The sequence below is a fragment of the Phyllobates terribilis genome, unplaced genomic scaffold (genome assembly GCF_046119375.1).
Source record: "Phyllobates terribilis strain yellow unplaced genomic scaffold, ASM4611937v1 Scaffold_8__6_contigs__length_399053987, whole genome shotgun sequence".
NCBI lineage: Eukaryota > Metazoa > Chordata > Amphibia > Anura > Dendrobatidae > Phyllobates > Phyllobates terribilis.
Window position 1 is genome coordinate 146,893,929 of NW_027362768.1, and position 14,901 is coordinate 146,908,829.

General features: G+C 42.1%; 1 protein-coding gene across 4 annotated transcripts in view; it reads right to left on the reverse strand.

Annotated features, from left to right (window-relative positions):
* Positions 1-868: 868 nt before the first annotated feature.
* The window catches only part of ZFYVE9 (zinc finger FYVE-type containing 9), a 49,726-nt gene continuing 35,693 nt past the window's right edge, over positions 869-14,901 (reverse strand). For all 4 annotated transcript variants that reach the window (XM_073643473.1, XM_073643472.1, XM_073643475.1 and 1 more), the window contains 6 exons: positions 13,472-13,622; positions 8,790-8,870; positions 7,942-8,104; positions 7,733-7,838; positions 7,054-7,230; positions 869-6,785 (listed from right to left, as the gene is read on the reverse strand). In XM_073643473.1, the coding sequence (XP_073499574.1) occupies positions 6,624-6,785; positions 7,054-7,230; positions 7,733-7,838; positions 7,942-8,104; positions 8,790-8,870; positions 13,472-13,622 (840 nt within the window). In that variant the 3' untranslated portion in view covers positions 869-6,623. The remainder of the gene's footprint in view (positions 6,786-7,053; positions 7,231-7,732; positions 7,839-7,941; positions 8,105-8,789; positions 8,871-13,471; positions 13,623-14,901) is intronic.

Genomic DNA, 14,901 nt, shown 5'->3' on the forward strand with positions numbered 1-14,901 from the left:
AATGCAGTACGAAGCCTCGGGCTGGGGGGGATTTTATGAGAATGGATTCGCTTCTGGTGCTCAAATGCTATTTCTTGCAATCTGCACAGCAGCTAAACCTTTCCGACTCTTTGAAACGGAAGAAGTGACAGCACGGAGACCCTCCTATGTATGAAGCGGTGTATAATCACCCTGACTAGGGGTTCACAGTCCCACTTCTTTTTCCACCATGGTGGCTTCAATGAGGACTATGTACCCTTTTTAGGGACCACCCAAGCATGACTACTCTGGCAAGGAGAGGTTTGGTCCTGCAGAGCGATCTCGTCAACCTTTCCCTGTAAGTGCCTTTAACCGATTCAGTCTGCAGACTGCGGGGTCATTGGGTTCTGTCACCTACGTTTCCAGCTTTGTCTGTTCTGTGTGCCTTTTTATTTTTTTTTAAGCACTATGAATGGGGGTCTCCAACAGCTATGCATTGCAAAATTACAACCCCCCCAGCATGCTTTGCCAGCCAAAGACTGCTGAGAGCATTTAGTTTTGCATTGCAGACCCCCCCCCCCCCCCCCCCAATATGCAGATTAACCCTTCACTTTGCAGGTGTCCGACAACAGTTGTCGGCATTTTTTTTTTTTTTTTTTTTTTTTTCTCCCCATAGTTGAAATGTTTGTGCCATGTGTAAATGAATGTTTAGACTGTTAAAGGAAGCCATTTTTGTTCTTATTTATTATCTTCCTGGATGGTTCTATATGAAGATGTTGTATTTACTTGTATAGTAAAAAAAAAATAAATTGAAATGGGGGAACCTTTTTATGTTAATTTTTTTTTTTTTTCCCCCCTCTCCATGATTATGCTCCTAGGTGCAGCAGAAAATACAATATTAATCTTGGCATTACAAAATAAAATATTTTTTTTTATTAAAAGAAAAATACATTTTATAGTCAAAACAGGAAAAAAAAAATCATGTTACATAATGATTGTACTCGACCAATGGAGCAAGCAAAATAATTTTGCATCAGAACAAGTGAGGTATCGTAGGATCTTCCTGGAGAGCTTATAAAATCCAGTGCTAGCAGGCTACGGTGCCATGCAGTATTGTCACATGCTAATATACCCTCTAAAAAGCATTGTAAATGGGGGAATGTGGATCATAGCTACTTGCAATCTTTCCCCGGACAATTGCGTAAGTTAAAGCAATAGTATATTGTGATTTAAAGGGATGGTCCAGGTTTAGAAAATAAAGTCTGTCCCTTGTTTTTGACTACTGGCTGTACCTGGTATTGCAGCACAAATAAAGATCGGCTGCAATACCATATGTGGCCATGGACATGAGTGGCGCAGTTTGTTAATAAAAAGCAAATTGTTCGCTAAACCTGAAACAACCCCTTTAAGAAACCAGTGAGGATGTTGTCCCAATGTGCCATGACTTTATGCATGTAACAAAATGAACCAATCCATGTGTAAAGAGGAGGCACAGGAGTATCAACCCCCTAGAGGAAAAAAAAACTCATATAAAAAGTATAATTTGTGACACTATTTGATTTTGCGCATTAACATCTTTTATTCCGGAAGGACCATGTTTCTCCTAAACTTGATGTTGCAGAACATGCAGGAAAGTCCATTTTTATAGGCAATTTTGTAGGAAAGATGATGTCAAATCTAAGTAGTAGAACGTCATACGTTGTGTATTACTATACAAGAAAAGTTCCCACTATGATTTATGTTGTTCCAAAAGGGTGTGTGATACATTTCACAATGGTTAAAATGGCTATATTAATAAAAATGAGGCCGAGCCAACTAAAATATGATCAAATTTAAGACATGTCAGCACAAAAAAAAAAAAAAAAAACTGTTCAAACCAAGCACAGGTGCTCTGTGCACCCTGGGTGTGGCCAAGCTTCTCAGTGCACCTTCCCACCTACTTGTTTTCCCTCTGTCTCCACCCTCCATTGGCAGCTCTGGCTTTACATGACAACGGAGTTAAATGGAAATCAAGTACATGAGAAGGTGCTCAGCCACGCCCAGGGTGCACCCAGCGCTCTGTTTGAACAGTCATTTGCGGACATACTCACTTAAGAAAAAAAAAAGTCCCCCCCCCCCCCCCCAAAAAAAACATCACCTATACACACACCACCATACATTTTAGATGGTCAGCCAGTGCTGCCAAAATCAGCAGGTTACATATGTTTATCTGGTATGTGGCCACTTTGTCTTCCAAGCTGGCTACCAAGACGGTCTTAAAGGGGAAGCTGCATTTTCAGGCAAGTGTCATTATCTAGAACATAACCAATGGTGGTTATCCTTTTGCAGTATCATTGACCGAGATGTGAAGATAACCATAGCCATGAATGCAAACCACAGCAAAAAAAACAATGGGATTATTGCAACGCTTTGGGGGGGGGGGGGGGTAGTGTCCAACTGCAAGCATAGCAAATTATGTGATAAACTGTAGCTCACTGCATTGATTCCCATTGCAAAACATGGGTTGTGATGCCTCACCCTGGTTTCATTGTACCTTCTCACACTAGTATATTGAAAAAAACACTTGTATACATGGAAATTAAAGAGTCTTATTTTGTGATTACGGTTTATACCAAGCACAGGTGCTCGGTGCACCCCTGGTGTAGCCGAATAGATCACTGCACCCTCCTGCTTACTTGTTTTGCATCTTTTTTTTTCTCCATCCCCTTCCTTGACTGACAGCTCTCGCTAAGGGCGGAGATAGATGGAGAACAAGTAGGTGGGAGGCTGGGCACCGAGGGTGCTCCGGGCGCCGCGGCTGCACCGAGGGTGCTCCGGGCGCCGCGGCTGCACCGAGGGTGCTCCGGGCGCCGCGGCTGCACCGAGGGTGCTCCGGGCGCCGCGGCTGCACCGAGGGTGCTCCGGGCGCCTGTGCTTAGTTTGAACAGTTATTCTGTTCTGACAACACTCACTTTAAATGGATGTTTTTGGCAGCGTATAGTTTAGGAACACCGGTGATATTATGGACAAGAAACGGAACACAGGGGTTAAAAAAAAAAAAAACAGGATTCAGGACACACAAGACAGATGGCATGTTTAATCGTCCAACATATGACATTACCAGAGTTACAAAGGCAGAGAGGAGATTCCTTATATAATGTCCCAGACTTACAGCATTGTAGAAATTCTTATTTACACACAAGAAGGGCTAAGATACTGGGAAGCCGGACCAGTGCCTGGGTGGGGGGAGGATGGAGGAGCTCAGGGACGGAGAAGTCATTGGAGAGGTATCCAAGAATAACCACGGTGCTCAGTAATGACTTCATTATGCACATTGAGAATATTAACTATCCCAAAACCCAGCCTACCTCTGAACGATGCACATACGCTGAGGAACATTCTGCTAATACTGGTCTTGGTTTCTAAAGCCAACCCCCTCCCATCTATCGAGGGACGGCATAATCCTCGGCTATTGCTATAACATGACTTATTGGATATGGCTCTTTGCAAATTTTAAAACTGTGCATTGCAGCCGGATCCAACCTCATCATCCGCTGCTGCCGCACAGCAATTCAAGCACTAAAGTGTAATAGCATAAATATGTAACACTGACATGAAGGACGGCTTCATCTGGAACGTAACCCCGGCTGTATAAATCTGCACACAAGTGTTACCGACCTATGGCGCAATGCAGAAAATACACACTGGGTACAAAACCGCACTCCCTAATAACATAAGGGACACCTCTATGGGGGGTACGATCAATCATAAAGTCACAGACGGATCGTCACACAGAAGGACAATATACTTTAAAAAAAAAAAACTGTTTTTAAGATCTCTGCTTGCTGTTTGGAAAGGAGTCTTCATTGATTATTTCCATTGGATGGCAACCTTTCCTGATTGGATATTTCGATGGGCTTTTGAAGACCCCTGCTGTGAGGGTCATAGGGCCAGGACAGGACAGGACAGGATTGTATACACTATAAATTAATATAGTCCCCATGTAGGTGATCGTGTACTCCCAATGATCTGATCACCTGACGAAAGTGTTTTGTTCGGTGATCGCGGGCAGGTTTACGTGGTCCGATAATCAGGAAGAAGCATTCCAAGGAAAGCTTTGTTTGCCGATAATCAGGCACTCTGAATGGACCAATATCCACCACCTCTGCTCAAGACATCGCTCAGCTCATAACCCTGAATAGTACAGACTGCGTGACCTACATCTGGATAAGCAGAGTTAATATCTCCTTGAAGGAATTCTTCACTTACCACACAGTGAACCATCGGGTCTGTGGTGACTGCGTCCGTCACTGAAGAAATGTCTTTAGCCCTGTTACTGCATCCGATGTAACTGCAGGAGACTAAACGCATTACTGCAAGAGATTTGGCCAGAATTTGGGAAAATACATAACCTCCTGGAGGACCTGCCAGTCCCCTAGCTACAGTTCAGGAGAAAGATTGGCAGGACCTTGGTCCAGCAGCCACCTCTCTAATCCATGGCAGCTGTACATGAGCCCTGTGAACCTCCACGTAGCGGCTGGCGCCCCCAGCACGTCTTCTGATTAGTAGGCCATTGTTGTTGCCAGTGATCCCAGCAGGTAGGAGGAAGTTTGCAGGGCTCTTGTCCAAAATCCACGGAGTACAGAAGTGGCTGCTGGTCCAGGGTTCTGCAAATCATTTTGCTCAACTTTACTCCTGGCGTGTCTATTTTGTTTTCAACATAAAATGATAATTCTGGAGCATTTATTCTTGAAACTCTGGAATGTGTTGTTCTTCTGTTATTACTCCTGGACATGTTCATGCGTTATGAAGATGAAGGTGTCACAGTGCAACATCACCTTTTACCATTGCTAAAGAGGTTGTGTTGCCACCATGAGACTTCATCCTTGTAACTCTATAATTGTAGTGCGATTTGTCCTCGAATGTCCAATGACACCATGTAAGCCCCAAACTAAAAATGACAACTGGGTGTTACATTTCAGTGGATAGCACTGTATGGTGGCTCAGTGGTTAGCACTGTATGGTGGCTCAGTGGTTAGCACTGTTGCTTTGCAGCACTGGGGTCCTGGCTTTAAATCTCACCAAAGACAACATCTGCAACCCATCTGTGGGTTTCCTCCAGGTTCTCCGGTTTCCTCCCACACTCCAAAGACATACTGATAGGGAATGTAGATTGTGAGCCCCAATGGGCACAGAGATGATGATGTCTGTAAAGAGATGCGGTATTGATGGCGCTATATAAGTGAGTAAAATAAATAAATGTCACAAAGTTTACCGTCGCTAAATTGTCTGACAATATCAAGGCTGATGGGACGGTAGAGTCAGCAATAATCCCTAAAGTTGTTAACTTATTCTTACCTTTACAAGAGGAACAGCACAAGGCAAAGATTTCCTAAAACAGACATGTCAGGAAAGACGACTGGTCTCTCTTTAATGACCTGCCGGTAATAACATGTATTTCCATACCATGTACAGAACATATACGATAGGCACTGGAATCTCTTTTTTCATGTTTTTAGTAAAAGATCCTATTTGCACAAAGCCATAAAGTTGTGACTAACTAAGCAATTATTGTAAATGACACAGTAAAAAAAAAAAAAACACACCATTATGAAATGACAGACATAAATACCAGGACACAAACAATGTGAATAAATATGAGTTAGATCACAGATGATGGGGAAGATGAGTGTGGCCCCAGATCACTCCCCAAAAGCTGAATTTCATGTACATAAATTAAAGCGGTTTATTTGGTGTATTGAACAATGGCCGCATTGTACTCTGCGGATAGTGTTATACTGAATCCGACCTAAGAGGGAATAAATACTTTGATGGTTTCCGCTAGGGCTGCGACTGCCGGGACGCACGGCAATGCTGATAACTGTAGAGTGCAGTATACGGTCTCGAAGACGAACATGTAATGTAAATGTCACCTCATTACCGTCCTCCGGTGAAGCTGCAGGGTCGGGGTTGGGTTTGGTTAATTAACGCATTGTCTCGGATTTTCTTGCCTCTCTGTAATCTATTTTCCACGTAGTTCCAACGAATGAACAAAGTAGATAAAAAAATAAATAAATAAAAACTTGTGCGGTCCTGAATAGTATAAAATAATATTGCTGCCCTTGCAAATAAGAACCGATGCCGGCGATCGGCCTCTGGTTTCATGCACTTGCGCTGGGAGGTGATATCAACACTACAGGCTGCTGTGTATCTCGGTCTCCTTTTTGCCATGCATTGTACATAAGGATACAAACCAAAAACAAGTTAGGAGGTTCAGGCTGGTCTTTAACAGTGTAAACTTGGATAGGATGAAACAGTGATAGATAAACGCGAGCAGAAAAGTTTGCAGCGATGATTTAAATGAGGTCAGAGTGAGATATTCCTGATTGTAAGTCGGATATTCTTTGTGTTGCACTTATGAGGGTCTTTCTTCCATCTCTCACCCGATTCTTCAGTTTTTCACCCGCAGATTTCCACTTTACCGTGCGCCCTCCTTGCAACGCGACACTCTCCACGGGCTATGCATAGAAGGTTTAAAGCATTCTTGTGTCCGCCTCTCGCACCCTGACCTAGTATTAGTGTTAGCAAAAGAAAAGAAACATGAATCTTCCGTGATTAAAGTGCAAATGGTTCAGCCAGGGGCAGTTTTTTTTGTGTGTTTTTTGAGGATACTCTCATAAACATCCCTATGAGATGTTTTCCAAGATATAAAAAATGAGTTCCATGGTTACTGGGCCCTCATTTATCTGGCATGTGCCCCCATGTATCACTGGCACCAAGGCACTGTCCAAATCATGGGTGTAGCGAGGAGGCAGTGGTTGCCCATTACTCCCTGCTTGGTATCCGACCTGAAAAACACAAGCGCAAACAATATTGTTAGAGATTAGTAACTCAATTCGCGCTGCCCTGGTCCGGCGTCCAGTTTTCACTTCTGCGTGATTCTTTGACCCCATGATGTACGTCACGGCAGAGGTGCCCAGGATGTTGGGTGCAGAAGTGAAGACCGGCTGACACAGAGGATGGGACTGGACACCGGCCCAGGGCAATCAAATTGCTCATCTCTAGTATCATTATTATACTATGTACAATCATCGCACCTCCAATCCAAAATCTTACCTGGTCCGAGTCCAGCGTGACCCGCAATCCCAGTCGGGTCATCCCATCTTCTTTTAGTAGCTTGAGATGTGGACAAAGTGCAAGACAGAAAGCTTTGGCCACATTTTCAGTCAGTCTACTGTGGTCAGCAGGATCACTAAGGCCGCTCTGCTGTTCCTCAGTGTCCAGGAAAAATACCTGCGAGAATGTGATTGCAAGTAAACAGAGAAGTGAAAATATATGCTGTGATCCTGAAATCACTTATTAGTAATGTGACTGCAAGTAAACAGAAAATATATGCTGTTATCCTGAAATCACTTATTAGCAATGTGATTGCAAGTAAACAGAGAAGTGAAAATATATGCTGTGATCCTGAAATCACTTAATAGTAATGTGACTGCAAGTAAACAGAAAATATATGCTGTGATCCTGAAATCACTTATTAGCAATGTGATTGCAAGTAAACAGAGAAGTGAAAATATATGCTGTGATCCTGAAATCACTTATTAGCAATGTGATTGCAAGTAAACAGAGAAGTGGAAATATATGCTGTGATCCTGAAATCACTTATTAGCAATGTGATTGCAAGTAAACAGAGAAGTGGAAATATATGCTGTGCACAAGCAATGATCCTGAAATCACTTATTAGCACAATTCAAGATCTCTCCTCCCTGAGTGTCGTATATTTTATTACTCGTACCTCGGTCCAACGAATGATTTTGCCATTAGCTTTGTATTCGGAGCCATGCGAAATCTTGACACTGGTTACAGATTCCAATGTTTTGCTATCGATTGGGCTGGAAATACTAAGAGAGAAAGCAGGATAGATACAACAAGCCATAGAGAAGAACAGAATCACAAAGTAGACATCGATATATTACTGTACTGCACAATTAACGGCTCATTTACCCCTTGTTAAAGTTTTTGTCATCGTCCACCCATTGTACATAGACATGTTCCTGTGTCTCCTCAGCGTCTGCCTTCCCACAAGTGATGGTGAAGTCTTTCATCTCCCTTAAGGCTTGTCTCAGGGCATCCATGCTCTCTGCCGTGATCTGGATCATCACACCATCTATACATAGAGACAGGACATGTATTATATTCTATCATTAAAGGGATAAAAATTGCATTCGATCCACTTTCTGTCCAAAACTATAAAGGCTGATGTCCTTCATCCTGTTCATGTGATTTTACTACTACTCACCGTGACCGCACGTTATACACTGCTGCTCCCGAGTGCTCGCCCTCTCTTTTGTGATGCTATCAGAGTATCTTGCTCCTTATATTAGCCAGCCCCCTCGCCAAGGCTTCTCTATGCACTCACAGATCAGGTGGTGGTCTGTGATGAGCCTTGGTCAGGGAGCTGGCTAGCATAAGGAGCAAGAAGCAAACCATACCCCTTTGATCTCTGACGAAGAGTCCAGAAGGAAGGGCGAGCAACTAGAAAGCGCAGCAATGCTGTCACATCAGGTCATAGTGAGAAGTAGTAAAATCACATGGAAAGGGTTATGAGCCTTTATTGCTTTAGACAGAAAGTGGATTAAAATAAATTTATTTTTATCTCCCTTAAATAATCAGAGGATATCAGATAACATTATTAAATGAGCCTTGTAATATCAAGGACATTTAATGTCATATAGCTGTTAGATGACTTCACTATCCCACAGGATATAGAAGATATATTAGGACTATAGGTCATTTTGTGTACTCATTTCACCAATACACTGGTTTTAGTACTCATCTCAGAACCTCCTTACCTTCTACAATGCTGGACTTTGCCAGAAACCCCGAAGATGGTTTTAGTGCTCCGCTGAAGACAAAAAAACTGGCACCGGTCACTGATGAAATAAAGAGAAGTCATGTGATTATTACGGACATTATCTAATGTACAAGATAAATCTAGTGAAAAGAAAAGAAAGGGCGCATGTGTAGACTCACAGGGCTATTTGCTGAATTTAAAAAGTGCCAGTGCACTCACCTGTGAAGGTTGTGTACGTCTACACAACCAAGATTAAGCGTGTAATTAATGAGGCTCCGGGTCACCTCTATTTGTAGTACCGTCCTGTCGGTGTTTGCCTCGCAACTCCGTGCTCCTCAAGTGGTCACACGATCCTGCTGGACCAGATACCACGTCACCGCAGGTCCTCAGTAGTTTAACCCGGTGGTTGGATACCGCAGGTCCTCAAACATCCAAATAGACCAGGCCGCTCCTGCCGCTTTAGCTCCGCATGGAGATATCTCACAAGTAAACAATGGTGCAGCGGTCTCAGGGAGCGCCAAAGGAATACTGGACAATTTAGTAGATGTCAACCGACTTTTATTCTTCCTCCAATACCACTGCCACAACGCGTTTCAACGGTCTAAGCCGTCTTCATCAGGTGGGGTAACGGGGAATGTTACAATGACAGCTTTATAAAGGGGTGGTATTTTACAAAATTTAGACCACGTGTTGTAATCAATTAACCCTTTCATTGAAAAACTCCATATAATACATTCTTAACCAATTAACCTCTTATTTTATCCTTTACACCATAAGGGGTCACATATTGAGGCATTCCAACAATTAATATTAAAGGAAGTAAGGTCAATTCCCCGCATGAAAATGAGAGATAATTTGAAAAAAGAAGAGAGAGCAGCCATTGAATCTATCAGAGAAAATAATGATATTATCATTCGTAATGCAGATAAGGGAGGAGGAATTGTCCTTATGGATAGATCTTGGTATGTGGAAGAGGGCATGAGAATATTGAGTGATACGGAATTTTATGAGAAGTTGGAGGATGATCCTAATATCAGTATCTTTATAAAGTATAATCTTCTAATTAAGAAAGCTTATGAAAAGGGAATACTCAATAAAAAAGAAAAGAACTTTTTAGACATTGCACAATATAGAATACCTTTTTTCTATTTTCTGCCCAAACTGCATAAAGACCCAAAAAATCCTCCTGGACGCCCAATAATATCAGGGATCCAATCCATTACAAGTAATCTATCGCATTATGTAGATTTATTTTTGCAGACATATGTTCTGAGATTAACATCATATCTAAAGGACTCGTCACAATTAATTAAAGAATTAAGGGCTCTACCACCCATGGAGGGATGCGTTTTTCTCTCTCTGGATGTAGTGGCCCTCTACAATAATATTTCACATACATTGGGAATAAAGGTCATCAAAGAGGTTTTAACTGGAGACACTAATATGCCTATAGACCAAAGAGAATTCATTCTGAACGCAATAGCGTTCATATTGGAGAACAATGTGTTTTCCTTTGAGGATGGGTTATATAAACAGATCAAGGGCTGCGCGATGGGGACGAGATTCGCACCAAGCTATGCTAACCTTTTTATGGGTGCGGTGGAGTCCGTCCTCATCGCGCAGCCGGGATCATCCACGAGTGGAGTACTTTTCTATAGGCGCTTTATAGATGATTTATTCATTATATGGCATGGATCAATGGAGGAGGCATTGAGCTTTGCGGACAAACTAAATCACAATGATTGGGGGTTAAAATTCACGGCCACAGCATCATCCACTTCTCTCCAATTCTTAGATCTATGGGGGCAGTTCGACCACCTGGGGAGAATATTCACATCCACGTTTTTTAAACCAGTAGATGTGAATAGCTACCTCAAATTCAACAGTGGACACCTTCCTGGATGGATCAAAAATGTGCCTTATGGGCAGTATTGGAGAGTCAGGAAAAACTGTACTCTGGATTCTGACTTTAAGGTGGAATCCAAGATTCTCAAAAAGAGATTTTTGGAAAAAGGCTATCCAAAAAAACTTTTAAAAGATGCATATAAAAGAACATGCACTCTATCACAGGACTCGTGCTTGGACAGAAGGGAGAATCCGGATAGGGCTTCTGTAAGGACAGAGGAAAAGACAAAGTGGAGTTTAATTACTACATTTTGCCAATCCAGGTCGGTAGTACGGGAGTTATTACAAAAACATTGGTTTATTTTAAAAGGTGACCCCATTCTCTCCAAAAGTATCCCAGAGAAACCAAATATTATCTTTAGGAAGAATAGAAGTTTAAAAACCTTGCTTGCTCCTAGCAACACGAATAGAAAAAAGAAAAAAATAAGGGATGTGACGACTAATCCTAACACAGGAGGCTGCTTCACATGCAATACACCTAAATGTATGTGTTGTGGCGTTATAATCAATAATGCAAAAACCTTTAAATCTAATACCACTAATGAGGTTTTCCAGATCAAGCAGAGATTAACATGCCAATCCACCTATGTAGTGTACTTGCTGGAGTGCCCTTGTGGCTTGCAATACATCGGCCGGACAATTCAGACCGCCCATGCCCGATTAAATAAACATAGATCTAATATAAGGGCAGGATATCAATTACATAGTGTCTCCAGACACTATGAAAACCATCACCACAAAGACCCGAGTAAGATGAAAATAACCATTATTGACCACATTGTGGATAATGGACCAGAACGATTGAGTACACTTATAAAGAAAGAAAGTTTTTGGATATACAAAATGGGCACTTTGTACCCTGAGGGTTTGAACCTTACGATTGAAAACACATCAAACCATTAAATCTGAGAAGGTTTAATGTTGTCCCTCTCATATCTTTCTCGGGTTGTCATCAGCCGTTTAATGATGGCTTGCGGGGCTACCTGCACAGGATTAAAGGTATGGTATGACGTAGCATAGCAGGAGATTTGCTTGCCCTTTCGGGCTGGTATTTAGTTCTTTTTTCATGTTGTCGTCAGTTACTTAGTTTACTGGAAGCATAGGTTCCGATCATGATAATGGATAGCATTGGGTTTTATGAGTTTTATTATAGCAGTGGGCAATTGTACAAGGTTATTTTCGGCTATTTTATATGAAAGTGTACTGTCTCTTTAAGAAACTTAACTTTAGAATTGGGGGTTGACAATCGTAGTATAGCATTGTCAGGACACTCTGGTAAGGTTCCCAGGGTGTTTTTAAACATTTATGGGGTTTATAATCGCAGTGGGCAAGGGTACAAGGTTATTTTCGGCCATTTTATATGAAAGTGTACTGTCTCTTTAAGAAATCCAACTTTTGAATTGGGGGCTGGAAACTGCAGTATAGCATTGTCAGGACACTCTGGTAAGGTTCCCAGGGTGTTTTTAAATATTTATGGGTTTTATAATCGTAGTGGGTAATTGTACAGGGTTATTTTCGGCCATTTTATATGAAAGTGCACTGTCTCTTTAAGAAATTCAACTTTTGAATTGGGGGCTGGAAACTGCAGTATAACACTGTCAAGACACCCCAAGAAGGTCCCCAGGATGATTTTAATAATTTTTAATAGTTGGTAATAAATATATTTAAAAAAAAAAAAAAAAAAAAAAAAAAAAAACTTATTTATTTTTTTACAAATAGGAAGTTTTTACTAAGAATTGTGATTTTAAGAATCCATGTACGGATTTTTTAGTGCACAATGCTGTTTCCAGGGGAAATAAGAGGTTAATTGGTTAAGAATGTATTATATGGAGTTTTTCAATGAAAGGGTTAATTGATTACAACACGTGGTCTAAATTTTGTAAAATACCACCCCTTTATAAAGCTGTCATTGTAACATTCCCCGTTACCCCACCTGATGAAGACGGCTTAGACCGTTGAAACGCGTTGTGGCAGTGGTATTGGAGGAAGAATAAAAGTCGGTTGACATCTACTAAATTGTCCAGTATTCCTTTGGCGCGCTCCCTGAGACCGCTGCACCATTGTTTACTTGCAAGATAAATCTAGGACAGTCCCCAAATATACATAGATTGTTTCGCAGCAGCCTTTTCCACAAGATGACCAAGCACAACACGAGGCCAACACCTGAGGGAGCACCCCAGGAGGCGAAACAAGGCATCTGAGAAAGCGCCCGAGGATGTGAGATCCCATGTGTTGTGCCTGATCTTTCTGTGAAAATGCCCAGTGTGCTGTGTGTGATAAAATACACTCCTTAACAATGAAATTGCAACACCTTGAAGGAAAAGTTGTGGAATTATGGAAATCACAGGATGGATAGCCATGTTACTGATCTGCAAATGATGAAAAAGGGAAACGGCCATACCACCGATTCCATGAACAAAACCAGGTAACGCCGAACTGTTAGTGCGCCAGGAATAAAAACTAACGGCGTCAGACTAATGTAAATTATGTCCACCCAGGAGTTGTACCACTGTCACGTTCCTTCGTGACGGTCTCCAGACCAATGCCCAGCTATCATTGGTTGGACAATCTGACTTTTATGCCCTCCATGCGTGCCATGGATTGGAGCACTGTACTTGAAAACTTTCATCATTTGCACACCTTCTACTTATTCGATTTGCATAATGTGGTCTGACTATACTCGATAGTCGTGACCGTGGATGTGTGTATGTGGGTTGTATGACGGCCATCGTGCAGCTCCGACGTACTGCGGATATACATAGTCCATGTGGTTACCTTTACGTGGCTGCTTGTGAATGCTGATGGCTTGTGTTTGGTAGTTGCCGTCATCATTCTGCACGCACACCAAGTGGGAATCGGCCTTCTGGTTGAAGCATGTGCCCCCAGCCAGGACGTGTTCATTAGATTTGTTCATGGCTTTCATCATCTGATAAATCAGAAAGAAAAACGATAAAGTGAACGGAACAAACAACCTGCAACATAAAGCTCCAAACCTGGGGTAGTAAACGACCGACGGTCACCTGTTCGTTTGCAGTCATTTAATAGCCTGTTTACATGGATAAATCGATCGGTTTGCACTGGCTGCCATGGTACTCGGCAGCACAAACAATGATCTTTCATGCAAACCTAAAGATCATTTCACCTGACGAACGAGCATTTTGCTATTTTGCAGGGTGATCGGCAGACTGTTGGACTGCAAAATTATCGCCAAACAAGCGCTCCTAGGAAAGCTCGTCCTCGATAATCTTGCAGTATAAAACCCTTTCACATGTAAAGCGCCATGGAATAAATGTCGCTATAATAATAAATGAACCTTTACAAGAAAAAATAACCAGTGCCAACAAGGTGAAATCTCTAGATCTACAGTAGTTTTCGAGCTAAACTCTGCTAAGCTCTGACTGCTTTAGTCTTGCCGCAGCAGCCCCGGAGGACTATCAATCATACACCCTCACACTTTTTATTTCCTTACCTCCTCCTGAGTGCCTAGCAGCTCCTGAAGGACCACAAAGTGCATAAATCAGAGACATTACTGTGATCTTCAGGAGCTGCCCAAAAATGTAAAAGGGAACTCTCACACTCATTATAATATAGATCGATACGGCTGCGTTCAGACTAGCATAAAACAGCTCTGCATGGAAGATGTATGGATATTTAGAGAGGAGCTTAACGATTCAATGCAAATCAAACTCATTTTTAAGACTATTGCATAGCACATCCAATCAAGAGGGACTACGATAGCCTGTATAAAAGCAAAGGCAGGGAATGCAGCAGCCACTTTGTAATCAATTCGGATAGTGAGATGACATCACAGCTTAGCCATAAAGCACTCTAACTGTACATATAATGTGTGGCAGCACAGCAGTGAAGAACGGTTACCATCCGTTTACCCACAGCTGTATATGTGGAGGTCATTTGGACATCATTAAGGCTGTTTGCGCTTTAAAGAAATTGAAAGGGGTTGGATACAGCCCTAGGAGACCTCAGCGCGTTACACACGACGTGTCAGGGCAATTGGAGACTTTAGAGCACTTTCAGTTTGTAGTGAATCCAACTTTGGCAAAGTTTGTGAATTTGAATATCAAAAGATTCGTTCATCTCTCATTGGTCGAAATCTAGATTTAGAGACCCCTGACAATAAAGCTGTTATCCCCGGGGGCCTCTGAAGCCAGACCTGATCAACAGGTCAGGTGTAGTATAAAAAAAAA